We start from the raw sequence: 23,231 nt of genomic DNA, 5'->3' as shown, positions 1-23,231 counted from the left end.
TACTATATAGATGTCACATCTGTGACGGGGAAAAACATGCTGTTTTTAAAAAGCTGTGATTTTCGGGTGTTTTTCATGTGAGGAAAATCTTTGAAACCTCTTTACTGATTGCTTTGAAATTTTGACACAACATTGCAATCGAATAAGTGAGTGTTTTTACATACCTAATATATACAGCCTCACCTGTGATCGGAAAAAAACATTTTTTTTTTTTTTTAAGTGCCATCTGTAGGACGTAAGAGCAACACATGCTGTAATCTCCAAAAGTTCTTCACCGATTGCTTTGAAGTTTTGACTCAACGTTCCTTTCAAATACGTGCGTGTTTTTATATACCTACTATTTACATGCCACATCTGTGACAGGTAAAAACATGCGTTTTTTTTTTAACAGCGCAATCTGTTGCACATAAGAGCAATACACGATACACAAAATGTGTTACGATTCTATTTCAATGTTTGCATTGATAAATTGCATTGCAATTTATAAATTTATCCGATTGCATTGATAAATTGAATTTTCATAGATTTTTATTTATTTTCATTTTGATTTAATTATTTTGTGTGACGTTGCATTGGAATTGAGCTGTGTTGTTTACCATAACGTTTATTTCGTAGGTATAGCTTATTTGTTTCTTCTTCATTGCTTTCATTTCGTTTTTTTTTTTTTTAACTATTTCTCTTATTTTTCAGTGCAATTGGTGGTGAAATTGAGCTGTGTCGATTGATCTGCGTTTGAACTGAAATATTTCGTTAGTATTTTTTGCTTTTGTTTTGAAAACAAGAAAATGGACAGCACGTTTCACAGCTGCAAATGTACAACAAACAGTATGAATCCACCGGCTATACTACTTTCTTCACTTTCTATAACTACTTTCTTCACGTTATGTCAAAATGACGCGTTTGCGAAAATACTGCTGTATTGGGAAGTGCCTACGTATTACACATGGAATGCCAGTAGAAAATCATTTGAACGACGCAAACGAGGAGGCCGAGTCGATGGACAACCTGGCATATTCAAATAAACTACGATAGGTAGACTGTAGACCGTGCATCCCAATCAAGATGAATGCTTCTTTCTTCGCATGCTGTTGGTAAATGTGCCCGGTCCAACGTCTTTCCAGCCACTGAGATTTGTCAACGGCGTAACACATGCCACTTTCCGTAGTGCATGTCAAGCTCGGAATTTATTGGAGAACGACCGACACTGGGATGTATGCATTAATAACGCGTCCAACACGTCACATCCAAATAAAATTTGTGCATTGTTTGCAATCATATTGACCACCTGCTCTCCTTCATCTACAACAGAGTTATGGGAGAAATATAAATCGCACATGGCTGAAGATATTATCCGTCGAATACGCAAGGAAAATTCAAATATGAACATGGATGCCACAGCTAAAATCTACAACGAAGCGTTGATAATGATTGAAGATTTGTGCTTAGAATTCGCGAACAAAGTTCTAAATCAATTGGAAGTGCCATCACCGAATTGATCTGCTGCTACTTCGTTCGATGTAGAATTGTGTCGTGAACAAAATTACAACATGAGTGATCTGTTGTTGTATGTGCAATCACATATTCCTTAGCTAACGCTTGAGCGAAAAGGCATTTACAATCAAATAATTCACACTGTCAATAACGTGATTGGAAAAATCTTCTTAGATGCGCCAGGAGGAACTGTAAATCCTTCCTAATTAGATTGATTCTGGCAGCATTTCGATCCCAAAATGGCATAAACTTAGCTCTTGCATCGTCCAGAATAGCTGGGACATTGTTGCCAGGTGGAAGAACTGCTACTTCAGCTTTGAAATTGCCATTGAATATGCAATTCATTGAAAATCCCAAGTGCAACATTTCCAAAGCATCCAACATGGGAAAAGTATTGCAGATATGTAAACTTATCGTTTGGGATGAATGCACAATGGCCCATAAAAAATCGCTCGAGGCTCTTGATCGATAATTGCAAGATTTGCGTGGAAACATCATACCATTTGGGAACGCATTAATATTGCTTGCAGCAGATTTCAGGCAAATATTACCTGTAATTCCTCGATACAAGTCCGTCGACACTGTTGAGAAAGCAGATGAAGCAGTTAGTTATCCAACAGAATATTTTAATTCACTCGATCTACCTGGGATACCATCACACGTACGGCAATTGAAAATCTGCGTGCCAATTATCATGTTGTGAAATATCAATCAGCTAAAGCTTTGCAACGCCATGCGCCTTGCAGTAGAAAATTAATCAGCAACGTCGTAGAAGCAACAATCTTGACAGGACCTTTCAAAGGTGAAGATGTCCTCATTCCTTGCATTCCTATGATTCCAACAGACATGCCATTTCAATTTAAGATATTGTAATTTCCAATTCGAGTGGCATTTGCAATCACCATCAACAAAGTTCAGGGCCAATGTTGCATGTTCTAGAGTCGGCAAACCAGACAACCTGTAAAACTTCACAGACAATGGAACAACAAAACATATTGTATACCCACAAGCATTGTGAAATTAAACATATTAAAAACGTGCACTTTCTCTTTTCTTTCTTTTCCATTTAACCAGACTGAGCCACAGCAACGCGTGGCGGGTACAGCTAGTGTATATATATGTGTGTGTGTATATATATATATATATATATATATATATATATATATATATATATATATATATATATATATATATATATATATATATATACATATATATATATATATATATATATATATATATATATATATATATATAAATATATATATATATATATATATATATATTTATATATATATATATATATATATATATATATATATATATATATTTATATATATATATATATATATATATATATATTTAGTATATTTTGGTAGCAGTCTTTCCTGTAGACATATATTATTAAATATGACCGAAAAAGTAAGATTAATAATTCTAACACGAATTTTCTCAATCTTTCGTACATTATGCTTCACTGTTGGAGGTAAATCAAAAATCACTTCTCCAAAATTCATTTTTATTTCTAGTCTGACGCGACACGGGCGCGTTTCGTAAAACTTATTACATTTTCAAAGACTTCACAAATACACAACTGATTAGAACTTGCGTTTCCCTGATTTTATATCTACATTTGAGTGAGGTGGGAAGGGTGATGTGGCATTACATTTGAGTGAGGTGGGAAGGATGATGTGGCATTAACACAAGACAGAACACTAGAGGATATTAATAGGGTATTAAAAGTATCAACACAAGACAGAACAGAAACAATGGGTATTGAATAGAAGTGTTTGTAGAAAGCCTATTGGTCCATATTTCTTGATGCTTCTATATTGGAGCGGAGTCTTGAGGTGGGTAGAATATAGTTGTGCAATAATTGGCTGTTGATTGCTGGTGTTGACTTCTTGATGTGTAGTGCCTCGCAAACGTCAAGCCGCCTGCTATCGCTGTATCTATCGATGATTTCTGTGTTGTTTACTAGGATTTCTCTGGCGATGGTTTGGTTATGGGAAGAGATTATATGTTCCTTAATGGAGCCCTGTTGTTTATGCATCGTTAAACGCCTAGAAAGAGATGTTGTTGTCTTGCCTATATACTGGGTTTTTTGGAGCTTACAGTCCCCAAGTGGGCATTTGAAGGCATAGACGACGTTAGTCTCTTTTAAAGCGTTCTGTTTCGTGTCTGGAGAGTTTCTCATGAGTAGGCTGGCCGTTTTTCTGGTTTTATAGTAAATCGTCAGTTGTATCCTCTGATTTTTGTCTGTAGGGATAACGTTTCTATTAACAATATCTTTCAGGACCCTTTCCTCTGTTTTATGAGCTGTGGAAAAGAAGTTCCTGTAAAATAGTCTAATAGGGGGTATAGGTGTTGTGTTAGTTGTCTCTTCGGAGGTTGCATGGCTTTTCACTTTCCTTCTTATGATGTCTTCGATGAAACCATTGGAGAAGCCGTTATTGACTAGAACCTGCCTTACCCTACAGAGTTCTTCGTCGACTTGCTTCCATTCTGAGCTGTGGCTGAGAGCACGGTCGACGTATGCGTTAACAACACTCCTCTTGTACCTGTCAGGGCAGTCGCTGTTGGCATTTAGGCACATTCCTATGTTTGTTTCCTTTGTGTAGACTGCAGTGTGGAAACCTCCGCCCTTTTCCATGACTGTTACATCTAGAAAAGGCAGCTTCCCATCCTTTTCCGTCTCGTAAGTGAAACGCAGCACGGAACTCTGCTCAAATGCCTCCTTCAGCTCCTGCAGATGTCTGACATCAGGTACCTGTGTAAAAATGTCGTCAACATACCTGCAGTATATGGCCGGTTTCAAGTTCATGTCGACTAAGACTTTTTGCTCGATGGTACCCATGTAGAAGTTTGCAAACAGGACACCTAGGGGAGAACCCATGGCGACCCCATCTACTTGCTTATACATGTGCCCATCCGGGCTCAAGAAGGGTGCCTCTTTAGTACAAGCTTGGAGTAGTTTCCTCAGAATACTTTCTGGCATGTCAAGAGGAGTACAGGCTGGATCACGATACACTCTGTCGGCTATCATTCCGATTGTCTCGTCCACAGGTACGTTGGTAAACAGCGATTCTACGTCCAACGAGGCTCTTATCCCTGTGGCCCGTGCGCCCCGCAGTAAGTCCACAAATTCCTTTGGAGACTTCAGGCTGAAGGCGCAAGGAACATAAGGAGTCAGCAGGCCGTTGAGTCGCTTCGCCAATCTGTACGTGGGTGTGGGTATCTGGCTAATGATTGGCCGAAGTGGGTTTCCAGGCTTGTGCGTCTTGACATTTCCATACGCATATCCAGGTTTATATTCCCCAATGATCTTTGGCAGGTGGAGTCCGGATTTCTTGGCGTTCACAGTTTCGATCAGTTTGTTGACCTTTGCTTTTAATTCGGCTGTAGTGTCCTTCGTTACCCTTTGGAACTTAGTTTGGTCAGAGAGTATGATGTTCATTTTCGCCAGATATTCGTCTTTTTTAAGAATGACATATATTGGCGACTTGTCACCTCTCCTGACAACTATCTCCTTGTTCTCACGAAGGCTTTTAGCTGCCGCTCTAAGCTCGGGGGACAGTATGGTGCTTCTGTAGTTGCCTCGATTCTTTCCTCCTTCTGCAATAAGTTCTGCTTGTAAGGTATCTTTGGTAGTGACCTTCTTTTGTGTCTCGAGGTCGAATATGTCGTCCAACAGAATTTCCAACTCCACTTTCCGGGCCATTTCACTCGGTCTGGACATAACATGACAGTTTATGCCCAGATTTAGGAGAGTGACTTGGTCCTCAGTGAGGTTAATTCCTGCAAGGTTCAGGAAGCCATCTCTTGGTCGTGGAATTGCCATAGGTCCTCCATATAATGTTGTTAGTTTCTTGATAATCCTTGTTTCAGTGCTGAGGTGATGTTGGTCTGTGAGGATGTCGAGGTGTTGTTCAATGCGGGTACGGATACTATGGTCGATGTTGCTATTTCTCCACTCGTTTGTAGCATGAAGTAGTTGCGTTTTGTTGTCTTTGATTGCATTCTCTGCCTTGTATATCTGATCACGAATCAGATCCTGGCGATATTTTATCGTGAAGGCTTGATTCCTTGCTGCTGGGTCGTGCACTTTAACATTAGTATATTTTGGTAGCAGTCTTTCCTGTAGACATATATTATTAAATATGACCGAAAAAGTAAGATTAATAATTCTAACACGAATTTTCTCAATCTTTCGTACATTATGCTTCACTGTTGGAGGTAAATCAAAAATCACTTCTCCAAAATTCATTTTTATTTCTAGTCTGACGCGACACGGGCGCGTTTCGTAAAACTTATTACATTTTCAAAGACTTCACAAATACACAACTGATTAGAACTTGCGTTTCCCTGATTTTATATCTACATTTGAGTGAGGTGGGAAGGGTGATGTGGCATTACATTTGAGTGAGGTGGGAAGGATGATGTGGCATTAACACAAGACAGAACACTAGAGGATATTAATAGGGTATTAAAAGTATCAACACAAGACAGAACAGAAACAATGGGTATTGAATAGAAGTGTTTGTAGAAAGCCTATTGGTCCATATTTCTTGATGCTTCTATATTGGAGCGGAGTCTTGAGGTGGGTAGAATATAGTTGTGCAATAATTGGCTGTTGATTGCTGGTGTTGACTTCTTGATGTGTAGTGCCTCGCAAACGTCAAGCCGCCTGCTATTGCTGTATCTATCGATGATTTCTGTGTTGTTTACTAGGATTTCTCTGGCGATGGTTTGGTTATGGGAAGAGATTATATGTTCCTTAATGGAGCCCTGTTGTTTATGCATCGTTAAACGCCTAGAAAGAGATGTTGTTGTCTTGCCTATATACTGGGTTTTTTGGAGCTTACAGTCCCCAAGTGGGCATTTGAAGGCATAGACGACGTTAGTCTCTTTTAAAGCGTTCTGTTTCGTGTCTGGAGAGTTTCTCATGAGTAGGCTGGCCGTTTTTCTGGTTTTATAGTAAATCGTCAGTTGTATCCTCTGATTTTTGTCTGTAGGGATAACGTTTCTATTAACAATATCTTTCAGGACCCTTTCCTCTGTTTTATGAGCTGTGGAAAAGAAGTTCCTGTAAAATAGTCTAATAGGGGGTATAGGTGTTGTGTTAGTTGTCTCTTCGGAGGTTGCATGGCTTTTCACTTTCCTTCTTATGATGTCTTCATAAGAAGTCTTTGATGTCTTTGAAGTCATATGATGTCTTTGATAGAAATAAAAATGAATTTTGGAGAAGTGATTTTTGATTTACCTCCAACAGTGAAGCATAATGTACGAAAGATTGAGAAAATTCGTGTTAGAATTATTAATCTTACTTTTTCGGTCATATTTAATAATATATGTCTACAGGAAAGACTGCTACCAAAATATACTAATGTTAAAGTGCACGACCCAGCAGCAAGGAATCAAGCCTTCACGATAAAATATCGCCAGGATCTGATTCGTGATCAGATATACAAGGCAGAGAATGAAATCAAAGACAACAAAACGCAACTACTTCATGCTACAAACGAGTGGAGAAATAGCAACATCGACCATAGTATCCGTACCCGCATTGAACAACACCTCGACATCCTCACAGACCAACATCACCTCAGCACTGAAACAAGGATTATCAAGAAACTAACAACATTATATGGAGGACCTATGGCAATTCCACGACCAAGAGATGGCTTCCTGAACCTTGCAGGAATTAACCTCACTGAGGACCAAGTCACTCTCCTAAATCTGGGCATAAACTGTCATGTTATGTCCAGACCGAGTGAAATGGCCCGGAAAGTGGAGTTGGAAATTCTGTTGGACGACATATTCGACCTCGAGACACAAAAGAAGGTCACTACCAAAGATACCTTACAAGCAGAACTTATTGCAGAAGGAGGAAAGAATCGAGGCAACTACAGAAGCACCATACTGTCCCCCGAGCTTAGAGCGGCAGCTAAAAGCCTTCGTGAGAACAAGGAGATAGTTGTCAGGAGAGGTGACAAGTCGCCAATATATGTCATTCTTAAAAAAGACGAATATCTGGCGAAAATGAACATCATACTCTCTGACCAAACTAAGTTCCAAAGGGTAACGAAGGACACTACAGCCGAATTAAAAGCAAAGGTCAACAAACTGATCGAAACTGTGAACGCCAAGAAATCCGGACTCCACCTGCCAAAGATCATTGGGGAATATAAACCTGGATATGCGTATGGAAATGTCAAGACGCACAAGCCTGGAAACCCACTTCGGCCAATCATTAGCCAGATACCCACACCCACGTACAGATTGGCGAAGCGACTCAACGGCCTGCTGACTCCTTATGTTCCTTGCGCCTTCAGCCTGAAGTCTCCAAAGGAATTTGTGGACTTACTGCGGGGCGCACGGGCCACAGGGATAAGAGCCTCGTTGGACGTAGAATCGCTGTTTACCAACGTACCTGTGGACGAGACAATCGGAATGATAGCCGACAGAGTGTATCGTGATCCAGCCTGTACTCCTCTTGACATGCCAGAAAGTATTCTGAGGAAACTACTCCAAGCTTGTACTAAAGAGGCACCCTTCTTGAGCCCGGATGGGCACATGTATAAGCAAGTAGATGGGGTCGCCATGGGTTCTCCCCTAGGTGTCCTGTTTGCAAACTTCTACATGGGTACCATCGAGCAAAAAGTCTTAGTCGACATGAACTTGAAACCGGCCATATACTGCAGGTATGTTGACGACATTTTTACACAGGTACCTGATGTCAGACATCTGCAGGAGCTGAAGGAGGCATTTGAGCAGAGTTCCGTGCTGCGTTTCACTTACGAGACGGAAAAGGATGGGAAGCTGCCTTTTCTAGATGTAACAGTCATGGAAAAGGGCGGAGGTTTCCACACTGCAGTCTACACAAAGGAAACAAACATAGGAATGTGCCTAAATGCCAACAGCGACTGCCCTGACAGGTACAAGAGGAGTGTTGTTAACGCATACGTCGACCGTGCTCTCAGCCACAGCTCAGAATGGAAGCAAGTCGACGAAGAACTCTGTAGGGTAAGGCAGGTTCTAGTCAATAACGGCTTCTCCAATGGTTTCATCGAAGACATCATAAGAAGGAAAGTGAAAAGCCATGCAACCTCCGAAGAGACAACTAACACAACACCTATACCCCCTATTAGACTATTTTACAGGAACTTCTTTTCCACAGCTCATAAAACAGAGGAAAGGGTCCTGAAAGATATTGTTAATAGAAACGTTATCCCTACAGACAAAAATCAGAGGATACAACTGACGATTTACTATAAAACCAGAAAAACGGCCAGCCTACTCATGAGAAACTCTCCAGACACGAAACAGAACGCTTTAAAAGAGACTAACGTCGTCTATGCCTTCAAATGCCCACTTGGGGACTGTAAGCTCCAAAAAACCCAGTATATAGGCAAGACAACAACATCTCTTTCTAGGCGTTTAACGATGCATAAACAACAGGGCTCCATTAAGGAACATATAATCTCTTCCCATAACCAAACCATCGCCACAGAAATCCTAGTAAACAACACAGAAATCATCGATAGATACAGCGATAGCAGGCGGCTTGACGTTTGCGAGGCACTACACATCAAGAAGTCAACACCAGCAATCAACAGCCAATTATTGCACAACTATATTCTACCCACCTCAAGACTCCGCTCCAATATAGAAGCATCAAGAAATATGGACCAATAGGCTTTCTACAAACACTTCTATTCAATACCCATTGTTTCTGTTCTGTCTTGTGTTGATACTTTTAATACCCTATTAATATCCTCTAGTGTTCTGTCTTGTGTTAATGCCACATCATCCTTCCCACCTCACTCAAATGTAATGCCACATCACCCTTCCCCCCTCACTCAAATGTAGATATATATATTTATATATATATATATATATATATATATATATATATATATATATATATATATATATATATATATATATATATATATATATATATATATATATCACTAAGAATTCTTTGACCCGGCCAGGATTCGAACCTATGCCGTCCAGGATCACCCCTAAACGTACACAGTACCGTGACCACCGCACCAATGATCGTCTATAAGGATTGGTCAGTCTTGGTGCTTATTAACTAAGCTCCCTGACTGATCAACCCCCGACGACACTCATGGATCCATTTGGGTACAGTTTTTCATCAAATTCTGGCGCATGCACGGGCCCCACTGAGTCTAACATGTGTGAGAAAGCTGCATGAATGCGCAAGCCATAGATCACTAAGAACTCTTTGACCCGGCCAGGATTCGAACCCATGCCGTCCGTCAGGGAGCTTAGTTAATAAGCACCAAGACTGACCAATCCTTATAGACGATCATTGGTGCGGTGGTGACGGTACTGTGTAGATTTAGGGGTGATCCTGGACGGCATGGGTTCGAATCCTGGCCGGGTCAAAGAGTTCTTAGTGATCTATGGCTTGCGCGTTCATGCAGCTTTCTCACACACACACATTGTACATATATATATAACTGAAAACACACATCCCAGAAGTGACTCGAACCTATACTGCCAGGAGCAACGCAACTGGTATGTACAGGACACCTTAATCCACTCGACCATCACGACCGGACAAAAACTGATGGTAGCCGAGGCTATTTGTCCATCAGCCCGCCGGCACTCAGATGGTAATCTTGGGCATAGTATATTATCAAATCACCTCATTCTTTGGGGCACACGTGAGGAACACAAATGCAAACAAACCTGAATGGTCCCCAGGACTATGTTGATTGCAACCTGGAATTCAATTAAACACATAAGGATTTCCTGAGACTTCTACTGAAGCCAGGACAGCATTTTCACTCAATCCCCACTTGCACTCTGCCTCTGTCATACAGGACTTGTTTTACCTCTGATGCTCTTCTTCCAATACAAAGAGAATATTCACTATAACTGCATCAATGGTTTTCTCATTGATGCTGTCACGTTACTGCGATTACTTTCTGTGTATAAATATAATTGTTGTTATTTTTTTCTTCCTTTGAGTGTCGTAACCTGTACACTGCCTCAATTTATGGCCTCGAACATATTTGATAATGGACCTGCAGGGAGCCATGACCCGCAGTTTGGGAACCAGTGCTCTAGGGGATAGTTAAAAAAAAAAATAATTTCATATTATACATGTTTGAGAATAACACTTTGTTTTAACCTAACCAAACTTAACCTTAACCTAATATAACCATGGATTGGGAGACGATAATAACGTAAATCACATAATGCTTCTGAAGTGATTACTATGGGAATAGACCCTCCCTGAGGACAAGTTGGGAGACAGCAATAGCTAGATAGAGAAAGAGGTCGATAGAGATATAGCTAGCTGGAGAGACAGCTAGAGACAGGTGGAGTTCTTACTGAAAAAAAACGAAATGAAGAGAATAGAAGAGAAAGGAAAAAAAGCACCCGAAACCCATAAATATGTTTCAGTGTTTCTTCAGAGAGGAAGCACAGACGAGGGAAGACAGAGAGATAGCCTGTTAGGGTAATAGCTAGATGATGATATAACTTGATAGACTGCTTGATACATATGTAGAGATATGCTGAGATTAATTATTCTAGCGCGAATCTTCTCTGATTTCTTAGCTTCCTCTCTGTTAGAGATGGAAGGTGAAAAAGTTTCTCTCCAAAATTCATTTTACAGTTATAATGGCGTGACGCTGATATGTGTGTTTCGTTGATCCTGTCAACATCTTCAAAGTCAGAGTAAAAGTAACTATAATTTGGCTGAAGCAGCCGAATATATAATCGAGAGTCCAGTGTGGCAAGTGTGGCATAGACCACTAGGCCGACTGCAGCTTGCCCGTCCCCAGTGTTTCAATGTTAGCTGGAGCAGTATGTTGGATGATCCGCCTTGGCCTCGAAGATAGCAGTGTTAGCTTGCTGTTGATGGCTGAAGTTCCTTGATGTGCAGTGCCTTGCCAATACACAATATATACATGATATATTTTCATATCACAACACTCCTCACCTGGATAAAGATGGACGATAAAGTCCAGTGAACAGGGATAAAGTACATTGATTAGCCAGTCAAGGCTGCTGTGATAGTTGGCTCAGCTCGGGAGGTGAGTGTACCATGAGAGCACCTCCTAACCTCACCAAGCACAACCATGTTAGCTGTAATTTAATACACAGTTTCAAAGACAACTGCTTGCTTGTAACGTTGAGGTGAATCCTCTTCCGAGTGCATTGTGCATATGGTACAACTCTGTATTTTTTTGTCGGTACGAACTTCATTATTGTTGCATGACATCCTGATGAACGTCCTTTATCCCATGTGGTAGGACCTGTCTTTCCGAATTGAGTCCAATAACCTTTCTGGTATTCACACACCAGCAGCCTGGCTTTGTGTGCACACATAAAAAATAATCCAAGCTGCTCCTCCGAACTCAGCTGACTTCCACTTGATTGCTGCAACGACCACAAAACGGCTCAGCCAAAGTTTCTCATACAGACAGTTGTAATGCACAATAACTTCCTGTGGCAATGAAAAGTACTTTGACTATCGTAGTTTTTCATCACATATTTCTACCGTCGACCAGGGCTGCTAGAATGAGTGCTCTCACTCTGTGATTTTAGATGATGTGTTGTGACCAATCATGGACCTCTTTTGTACTCGATGATACATGATATCATAGATGTCCTTCCATAGGTTAATGAAAACCTCATAATCTGTAGAGCACACTCGACTAAACTCACGTCAGGGCTCTGCAATACGCCATCTTGGTGGATTAAAGTAACACATTGAAACCGAGACAAAAATTGATCTCAGTCTCATTGTGCAAGTTATTATGTCTTAATAAATAAAATATTCCCTTTCAGTAATTTTGGCCGGGTGTGCGAGAGTCGTCACTGATAGGTAGCCATTAATATGTAGTTAGCAATAGGAAAGTGATGATACATAAGTGAGACCTACCCGCCTAGCGTGAGCGACCACCCGGGAGAGCTTCGTCAGTGTCACGTTGGCGTTCTGGCCGCCTTCTGTCGCCTCAAACACTGTCACACTCCACGGAGGTCGGTGAGACATGAACCCCTATGGAAATACATACACGTTCATGGTGAGTTTATCAACATTAATTATATTCAGCAACAAAATTTGAAAAAAATGTGTATTATAGCAAAATTATTTGAGCAAGTATGATGTTCATACCGTGAAGAGAGAGGTGGAGGAAGGTTTGTCATCTACAAGAAAGAGGACGGAGCAGCGAGGGTCTGATCTTGTTCCTAAAATTGCCACGACAACTTCAGCTGTGTCAGTTCCCCGGTTAACTGAGGAAAACCATAAATATATTAATTGTTGTCATTACTTAACAATACAATATTATTAATAATTGTTCATTACATAAAGTAATCAATCCAGTAACTTCTTGATGAAGGATGATATTGTAATCCCAGTAACGTATATACTATGGCTAAGAGAATTGAGCATCCCAGCAGTTTTTCCAAAATCTAGATAATTGATAATGATAGTAAGCGCTTGACATAGTGGGGAGGGCGATGATTTATTATCCTAGAAGTCTCCTGACAAAGTGTTAATTGAGGCGGATAATCTAATTTCCATATAAGACCTGACAAAGGGCAAAGTTAGCATAGGCACTGAGGCCCAATCACTCAGTCCCAATATATTAATTCACACACCAGGCATACACACGTCAACAAACGGTTACGTGTATGCTTGTATGGGAAGTAATTGGTATAAATAAGGAATAATAAAAACCTTAGGTCAGAACCAACAGAGCAAAGTTGGAGACGATGAGTCACAATAATGTGGCTGAAGATATACAGACCAAACCACACACCAGAAGATGAGTCGTCGTCTCGTCTTCTGGTGTGTAGTTTGGTCATCAAGTAACGTTGGATATAGTAGGTGTCATGATTTCATCTCAGCCTAGCATATGGCTCATCCTGCGTGAGTTTTTATACACTCAGTAACCTTCGTTATCGTTCATTTTAACGTTTTTGCCACCATGGTTATCTCAAGATAACCATTGTAAACTTAGGCGAGCATAGGTTAAGTCAGTGTGAATGTGATGTTACGACTTAGGGGAAAATTAATCGGTGATGAGGGTGAGGACAGATTCCCGACCAGACGGAAGCAATGATGAAATGTTCGAGAAGTCGAGAACAGGACGTTGTCATGATAACAGATCAAAATGCGGACCGTCGGGACCAATTTGTGAAAAACAAAGTCAAGACATTTTGCAAAGAAGCCCAAGGATTGTCCCAGGCGTATCACTCCTATCAGAGATAAAAAGTAGGATAAAAACTGCCACCTGTTGCTCCACACCTGTTGAATGTACCTCGTCAAATTGATGCTGTGTCAGTAAGGACGGAACCAAAAGAAGATTATTGTGACACCCACCAGTGAGTGTGAGCCCAGGAGTTGGTCTTGGAAGACAGATTTTACTGGACCTTTAATATGAAGGCTAAAAGAATAGACAAACTGCCACACCAGAAGGTGGGGACCAAAGAGCCAAAGCTCAACCCCTGCAAGTACACCAATGGGAACAGACCTGATGTTGATGGTAAAATTCTTCAGAGGAGTGGATGACATACTTTTTTCAAGAATATTGGCGTGCCAAGGAAGGACATGAGGCTGAAAGTGCACTAAGGAAGGTAGCACTAATTCTGAGTAAATGGAAGATGCATCCGTGTCTAACCATCCAAGTGAAATCTTGAGGTGGCGTGATATCAAAACAGAACATTCAGAGTGAATGAAACTGGAAAAGCCCAGGTGCTGAGTGTGTTACATCAGCTAACATACAAACCCAGGAGCTACACACAACAGTGGTTTGATCTATCAGTTAAACTGTAATGGTAATGGAAGAGTAATGTCTTTCAACAGTGGCAAAGTTTAACAGGACCAGTGATGCCATCTCAGTCGAAAAGAGCCTCGTGACAATTATTTTTATTGAGTCGAGTTCCTTATGGGGCCCAGTACTTGTAGCCACAGGCAGCATACAGTAGACTGGAATATTAATACAGCGGTATAAATTTAGATGGTGCACTAGTGTCATAGTGTTTGCACAGCTAGGGAGTGCTGTACCCATGCAGAGATAGTGAATTTAAGAGAGAACAAGCGTGTTGTTGTTTTAGATTCAGCTATTCGGAACAAAAAGTTCCAAGCAGCACAGACTGTGGTGAGCCCGTCGTACTTACCTGGCACAAGAGATATGCCGAGCACAAACGTTGGAACTAAAGGAGAGGAGGTGCCTGTGAGCAAGATCTAGGGGGCGGGTAACATTGTAATAGCGTCCTAGAACTAACTACAGTTTGTTGGCAGATAGTCGAGAATGCCTAGTATCCAGAAACACAGGTGAATAATTAAACAGATCCACAGCTGGAAGGGCCATCCGGTCCTCGACTCAAGTCCATTACATCCAGTGGTCGACCCCACAGACGCATTCATAAATTTTAATATGCTGTTCATTCAAAACGGAAATTTTCTCAAGTATAAATTAATATTATAATATATTAGCATATTGTGCATATATAGGCATAGGTTAGGTTAGGTTAGGTGTTTAGGTTCTGTTGGCGATTATTTGTATTTGTAGTACGTGGGTGAAGCATTTATAGCGTTGTGATTCGAACAAAATTCGTCAGTGAAGCACTTGTTCCGGATATGTTCGAACTTCAGCAGTTGTGAGTCGTGTGTAAATCGCTTTTCATTCATAAACAGGGGGTTTGGCGGGTGCATAGAACCACTTTTGGATCTTTGTTTGGAGGACGGGCTGTTTACAGCGTTGTGGTTCGAACAAAATTCGTCAGTGAAGCACTATTTCCGGAAGTGTTCGAACGATATCAGTTGTGAGTCGTGTGTAAACCGTTTTTCATTCATAAACAGGGGGTTTGGCGGCTGGATGGAATCACTTTTAGGTCATTGTCTGGAGGACGGCAGGGAAGGGCGTAAGGATTTCGTCCAAGGTTAGTGGTGAACCAACCTTGGACGTGAACCAACCAATTCCTCTCTGAGGAATTTCGCTGGAACTCCAGGGACGGTTGCCAGTTAGATATAAATAGTATTTAAATGGTAATGACAGTTGAAAGCTTGGTATGATTGTTTTTATATATTCTTGTGATGAGACCACATTAGCATAGGAGAAACAATTACAAATAGATTGTGTTTAGCTTGTTTTGGGAATTTACTTATGGGAATATGGGTTTAATTTATTTAATTTAATTCAATTCTTATTAATGGTGATTTATTGTGTATTTCTTTAGAACATAGTGGACTGTATACTTTGATTTCACAGAAATAAACTCTTCACAAGCTTGAGGGTTATATATTTAAATTTAATTAAATAAATTGAATTAAACTCAATTATTTCAACTTGAGAATAAATAAATTTAACTATTACTTAGGACTGCTGCTTATCTGTTTGTGCCGCTGAAGCTCTCATTGTTACATTGTAAAAAATGTAAACAACATCTACTTAGCAGATAGTACAAGTAACATTTTATTTTTAGTTATGAGGGACACTTACCCATTCTGGGGTTGATTGTCCGGCCTTATAACCACATCAACACAATTAAGAAAGCTAATGACCATTAATTCTTAACGTGATAGAAGCTGAAATAAGGTACGTCCCAATAATTTGGCGAGGTCGAAGTGGAGATTAGCTGGAGGATATCTCGAAATTCACGAGAATTCGCAGCACTCAACAGCGTGTAGCTCGCGGGAGGCATACCGTAATGGCGTCTTTCGTCTGCCTGGGCAGGAACCATTCGTGCTTGCATAACATTATTTTTATTCCCGGAAGGAGAGTTGTTTAAATTGGATTTCTTTTGAGTAAGCTTATTAATAATTATTTGTATTATTTTATAGCGGATTCAGTCCTCAGACTGAACCTTTAAAATTTGTAATGCGAGATATATATGGGCTACAACGCATTAAATTGCTGACGTGGCAGCTCGTTTTTTCTCGTGGCAATGAGGGAATTTATTAGTCTCCTTTTCAGGATAAATTTTTACTTCAAATTAATTTCAGTAGTTTTATACAGCAATATAAATTATAATTTCTTGCTATATACTTAATTATAACATTACTAAACATTTAGTTAATTAACTAAATGTTTAATAAATAGGTGGGAATATTTTCACACAGCTTGAGAACCCGATTCTAATGATACCACACCAGCCAGAAAAATCAGCTCGGCCTCCAAACAAAGACCCAAAAGTGATTCCATGCACCCTCCAAATCCCGTTTATGAACGAAAAACCGTTCACATCATCAACCCGTCTTCGACTCGAGTCCATTACATCCAGCGGTCGACCCCACAGACACAATCATAATTTTTTATATACTGTTCATTCAAAACGGAAATTTTCTAAAATATAAATTAATGTTATAATATATTAGCATATTGTGCTTACATAGGCATCGGTTAGGTTAAGTTAGGTGTTTAGGTTCTGTTGGCGATTATTTGTATTTGTAGTACATGGATGAAGCAGGTACAGCGTCGTGGTTCGAACAAAATTCGTCAGTGAAGCACTTGTTCCGAAGTGTTTGAACGAAATCAGTTGTGAGTCGTGTGTAAACCGTTTTTCATTCATAAACCGGGGGTTTAGCAGGTGTATGAAATCACTTTGGGGTCTTTGTTTGGAGAAGGGGCTGTTACACACGACTCACAACTGATTAACGTTCGAACACTTCTGGAACAAGTACTTCACTGACTAATTTTGTTCGAACCACAACACTGTTAATGCTTCACCCACGTACTACAAATACAAATAATCGCCTAAACAGAACCTAAACACCTAACCAAACCTATGCCAATATATGTACAATATGCTAATATATTATAATAATAATTTATATTTGAGAAAATTCCCGTTTTGAATGAACAGCATGTAAAAATTGATGAATGCGTTTGTGGGGTCAACCTCTAAAAGAAATGGTCTTGAGTCGAGGGCATGTTGAGAAAAATAAAGCAAATTTGTCATAACATTACTGGGGCACTTTGAAGTCACTCAACGTGATGTATCAACGAGAAAATGCACTCTGTGGTTACATTGTGCATTTGAAGAGAAGCGTTGGAGGTAGAACGCCTGGACCACAACCAGAGTGCGTGAGAGTAATGTATGAAACCCTGATTGGGCTTCAGTGGAAGCCTCAGAAACCCTAGAGGATTCAGTTAAATTCCAGGTTGCATTGCTTTTAACCATGTCGTATGTTATGGTCTAGTGTGTGGGCTTGGGAGTACTAAGTGTGCAGGTTCAAATCCTACTGATTTTATCAGAATTAGAAGCTCTTTTTTTTCTCCAATGAGCTGTCTATGTCCCTGATGTTCAAAGTTGATTTTTCTTAACGGATAATCTTTTATAGAGTGTTCCTGCCAATGTGCATAAATATTTGCTAACCATTTGTAGCATTGATTAAGAAGTGAAAGCGGTAGAAGTTAATTTGTAGCATTAACATATTTAGAGTGCATGTGACTTAAAATGTAGTTTAGTCTGCATTGATATATATTTCTACTTTGTGAGATATATTTGTTATTAAATTTTTTGTGTGTACAATAATCATACAGTGGTGTAGCCTTTCAGAAAATAAAACAGCTGGGAAGAGATAATGTGTTAATTTCTGTTGTACGAGGACCAATGTGATCTATTATGGTATGCCAGGAAGACGCGACTAATTTCTACTGTTACGTGTGAATCACTAACAATAGAACGTATTAAGATTACTTTCAGTATATATTTGTTAAATTTATATTAAGTATTTTGCTCTTGCTTTGGTGCTCCTGGGAAAATGTATCAGAAGGTGTCTTGCTTAACCTAGCCTGAGACTCTAAGTGATGTATAAATTGTAAGAAAGCTACTGTAGGATTTGTGTGGAGGATGACAACCGCACGAGGGATCACAGCCTACAGGTGTGAGCAACCAAGCTCATATACACATACTTTGCATACACCTGACACAATGGGGGGTTGGTCAGATATTCCCACATCCAGACCGAGGCTGCGGTCCACACATTGAGTGACAGGTACAGTAGAAGAAAGTTGAAATGACCTAGTGTATACACCATATACTAAATATGCATTGCATCCTAACTTTATTAATAAATTAAATTATTAAGTTTTGAATGTGTTTATTCAGATAACCAAATAATTCTTAAAACAAATGACAAAGTATATGTTTAATGTATCTGATATAAATGGATTTTATATTTGTTCATATATAATCCAGACAACACAATCATACTCTAATGTTTTATTTATATCTTTTAGTGAGATGTCAAAATATGCAGCTGTTTGTTAATGAGTGAGCGGGAATGTTTGGTAGCCGGCAGGCAGTAGTGTAAGTGTTGCGTATATGTGTCATTCTCCAGGGCAGCCAACCCTATGGATAAGTAATCTCGGTGTATGAATAGTTTAATTGGTATACACTTTTGTTATTACTTGAATGAGCATCTGTTGTGTAAGTTCAAGCACATTAAGTACTAGAAGTAGTTAAGTTTAGTGTACTATGAGAGGGCATTAATTAAGTTGGTGCAGCAGATGAGTAAATCCACAAGGGCCGTGACGAGGATTCGAACCTGCGTCCGAGAGCATCCCAGGCGCTGCCTTAATCGACTGGACTACGACATTGTATAAGAATTTCAACCAGAAATTCTACTGAATTTTCTTGGATCCTTCAGCCTCTTCGAGAGACAAACCAGGATTTTACACAATTCCCCCATGCACTCGAGCTATGTCACTAGGCCCTTCTACCTCTTCGCCATTACTTCATTACATTTACTTGGATCCAAGTAAATTCAGTAGAATTTCTGGTTGCAATTCTTATACCATGTCATAGTTCAGTCGATTAAGGCAGTGCCTGAGATGCTCTCGGACGCAGGTTCGAATCCTCGTCACGGCGGGTCGGTCGGCCGAGCGGACAGCACGCTGGACTTGTGATCCTGTGGTCCCGGGGTCGATCCTGGGCGCCGGCGAGAAACAATGGGCAGAGTTTCTTTCACCGTATGCCCCTGTTACCTAGCAGTAAAATAGGTACTCGGGTGTTAGTCAGCTGCCACGGGCTGCTTCCTGGGGGTGGAGGCCTGGTCGAGGACCGGACCGCGGGGACACTAAAAGCCCCGAAATCTTCTCAAGATAACGGCCCTTGTGGATTTGTTAATTTTATGCATCACGCTATTGGGATTTCTGTGTGTAATTGGTGAAGCACATTTGTCATTGATATAGTTTACTTCTGGGCTGCTTTGATCCTCCTTCACTGGTCTGAAGAAACTAGCAGAGGGAGGTCTAATTTATTTCATCTCTGAGGAGCCACTAGTTTTACAATACTTGTAATTTATTGTAGTGTGTAAGGTCAGAATTTGTGATTATTTTTTATTATTATCAGTGAATTTCACATTTCGGGAGGGGTTAGGTGGCTTTATAAATGTCACTCCATAAGGAGACTTTGACCTCGCTAAGCCAAGGACTTTAGCTTTCTCAGTAAATATTGTATTCGACGGTCGGCTGCCAGAGGGTGCAGACGTACCCACGTATTGGTGCTCTGTTGACGAGCGAGACGTGAAGTCGGTGATTGTTCCGTGCCCTGTGTGGTACCCTTCTGGTGCCAGGTACAGTTGCTCAAGGATGGGGTCGTCATTGTCTTCTCTTCAGCAGACTTCTTCGGCTGGACTAGAGTCCAGGTCTCTGCTGGCTATTGCAAGGGGATGTTTGCTGGCACCAGGACGAATCCCTGATGCGGAATATACCGTCTTCGATATCCCTGATGAGGTTTGCACTCTGTTCTCTATTCAGGCCAGCCTTGCACATGTTATAGGTGTGAACTGCTGGGTCATCTGGCAGAGGTGTGCTCCATTGGGGCTCCTGACCAAGTCAATATCGTCTGGGAAGGTGATTCTCCGCCTCTCAAGACTCCGGAAGCTCCAGGGAGAGCATCGGCTGGTGGTGTTGTCCTGCCTCCCAGTCTCCTGGAAGGTGGACCTCCGGATGCGTGCGAGGAATCGGTAGAGCGCCCTGTGATACCGGGTGTCGCTGGACCGCTGGTGTGTATAGTTGAGGATAAGCCTGTCGGTCTGTGTATACAGTCGAATGTGCCGGTAGAGATTCACAGTGAGCCTATTGTTGTGGTGGTGGAGGAAGTTCCCCTGGAGGTGTTCCCTTCTGCTTTGGTGAGTGGGTCTGGTGAGGTTGCTCCGCCTGTGGAGCCTCTAGGGGTGAGGGCTTTCCCCGCGTCTCCGGCTGCCTCTCCAATGGAGGGTGTGGGTCCCCCTCGTCACATTCATGCAGCGTCGCGTCTGTCTTCGCTGGTGCCTGAGCAGAAGCGGAGGAGGAAAGCTGGCCGGATGCGTTCCACTGAGTGTGAGGATACTCTGGCGCATATGGAGGATGAGCAGGGTGTTGTGGTGGAGGCTGTAGATTTAGCGGGGCAGGGACCGGGTGAGGTTGCTCCCTCGCTGGCACCGGCCTGTGGGCCCCCTTGTGAGGTGAGTCGAGGTAGGGTGTTGTTGAGACGGGTGACGGTGGATCCGATGCCCGTGATTTGCGGTTGGTGTTGCTGAGGGGATCTCTCAGCCCTTCTCTAGGGGATTCTTCTAATTTAACTCTTGCTTCATTCCTTCAGTCCCATCCCAAAAACCTTCTGTCCCAGTACTATATAGTCAAAATGGCTTGGCGCTTAGTTTGTTGACTTAGTTTGTTGAGAGCTTATATGTGTTTAATTTGTATTTGTGTATTCTGTATTTACCTGTTGTGAAACACAGTTCTGTATTTCTGGTTCTACCTTTACAGTGCCTTAACAGTGTTTTTATGGTATAGTTCTGTTCCCTTGTATAGCAGCATTTGCGCGGGGCCCTGGTTCGTGTACTTGTATTTCCATGGTGCGCTTGTATTTAAGTATTGGTTTGGTGTATTTGTTTTGTATTGGAATAGTGCTATGTTGCTGGTGTTGTATCCTGTGGTGTTCCACAATGGTATGGTGCTTCGGTATCTTGTCTTTTATTTGTATTTATATGCCATTTTAAAATAAAGAAAAAAAAAGTAAAAATTATATTGAATTTGATACCCCTTTTTGGACTTAGGCTTTGATTGAGTCACAGTGACTTTAAGTTTGTTAATTCTAGTGCCTAAGTTGGCCAGTCCTAGATAGTTTGACTTTGTTGAGTCTCGCGAGACTTTTATATTGAGTCCAGAATGATTTTAAACCTTTAAAAAGTTCACATTGAGTCCAGCTGATAACGATTTTAACTTAGAAGCATCTGGCATTGTTGTGCGTTTTTTTAAGGAGTTGAAGGTTTCTGAAACCTTTCAGCCGAATTGGATCCTTACCTTAAAAATTGCTCGTTAAACCTTACCCAACTAATTTTCTCTGGAACACAATCGGTTTACAACCAGGTTTGTAATTACTACTGGGTGAACAGGTGAATATAATTAAGGATTGGTTTCCAGTTAATTCTCCTTCAACACGACTAGAATCCACAGGCAATCGTTGAAAGTGCGTGGCAAGTGTGCTCCCACTACGCTATGTAATATAATACCTTTTCTGGATAAATAATTTATGATCGAATGGCATAATTTTGTAATAAAAACACCACCGATCCACCTAAAAGCAGAAGCTTTTTATTTTCAGGCATTTTCTTATTACGCACAAATCAAATATATTTACCCTACTATTATCAACACTAATGCGAGAGAATACAGCTTGAGATGAGTGAAGTGTATAATGGATTGACAAGTCTACGGGGTAGAGTATAACGACTAACCAGCAGGGACAGAAGAGATACCTCTAAGTACAAACATAATATTTTTTCGTAATTACTTGAACAAAGATGACTTGCTGACATGACATCTAAATCCTGTCGAAGTCAGACCTGGTGAATGAGCCGCTGCTTTATGAGTGAGGCTGACCCCTGTAGTTCCTCATAACATACAACTGATACAGTTGTGAACAATGTTTCAAGAAAGTTTTTCTATTTACTTATGTATTAAAGAGAATTAGGCAAAAGATAAGCAATTCTCATTTCGAGCCACGTTACTTTAATGTATGTTATAGTTATAAACATATGCTGTATGCTGAATCGTTACCCCTAAGCTAAGCAAAACTGAAAGTATATGTTGAAAACATATATAATATTATATACCTGAACTTTTCTGAAAATATTGGTCAATTAAACAGGCAATCAGATTTGGCGTGATAGAGAGAAATGTTGTTAAAATATTACTTTGAGTTTTGTAAATTAAAGAATTTTGCAGGGAAAGAAAGTAAAGAATACTGATTCGCATTTTATGCATAGAACCTTATATTTTATAGATCGTTTTTCATTTACCCATTACCTTTTTACTTAGCATAGGCTGAGTTAGCCAAAGTTAAATATGACTGTAATTGTGGAAAGATGCTTCGTAAAACATGAATATAATATGATAAATATTATATGAATAACCAATATTATAGTTTTGTGTGAGATAAGATGTGAATGAACCATACAAAGAATTCCAAATGAATTCAAGCAACAACAAACCATTATACGCAAGCTAGGCTGCTTGTTTATGGTGGTACAGATTATTTTCAACTTTTCTCAGTGAAAATTTAAATACTCGGACCTTCTTAAATGTGACCTGACATAACTCGAGCGCCTCTAAGCTCTCTTTATTTTCTTTCGCTTATAATACTAATTCACTGTGTCGGGGGACAGGCAGCCAGAGTATATTCATACACGTTAGTTTTATACTGTAATATCCCCCCCCTCCCAAGGTCGAATTACTGACCTTACCCAA

At 40.5% G+C, this 23,231-nt stretch overlaps 1 protein-coding gene across 1 annotated transcript in view; it reads right to left on the bottom strand.

The window, feature by feature from the left end:
* The window catches only part of LOC123774159 (probable glutamate receptor), a 128,472-nt gene extending 112,476 nt beyond the window's left edge, over positions 1-15,996 (bottom strand). Inside the window, exons 1-3 of the mRNA XM_069312765.1 lie at positions 15,993-15,996; positions 12,659-12,777; positions 12,425-12,541 (exon numbers count right to left, since the gene is read on the bottom strand). Of these exons, the coding sequence (XP_069168866.1) occupies positions 12,425-12,541; positions 12,659-12,777; positions 15,993-15,996 (240 nt within the window). The remainder of the gene's footprint in view (positions 1-12,424; positions 12,542-12,658; positions 12,778-15,992) is intronic.
* Between the last annotated feature and the right edge of the window lie 7,235 nt (positions 15,997-23,231).

This window comes from Procambarus clarkii, chromosome 73, assembly GCF_040958095.1.
Source record: "Procambarus clarkii isolate CNS0578487 chromosome 73, FALCON_Pclarkii_2.0, whole genome shotgun sequence".
In the NCBI taxonomy this organism is placed as follows: domain Eukaryota; kingdom Metazoa; phylum Arthropoda; class Malacostraca; order Decapoda; family Cambaridae; genus Procambarus; species Procambarus clarkii.
Note: the sequence above shows the minus strand (reverse complement) of the source record. Positions and strands in the feature narration are given on the sequence as shown.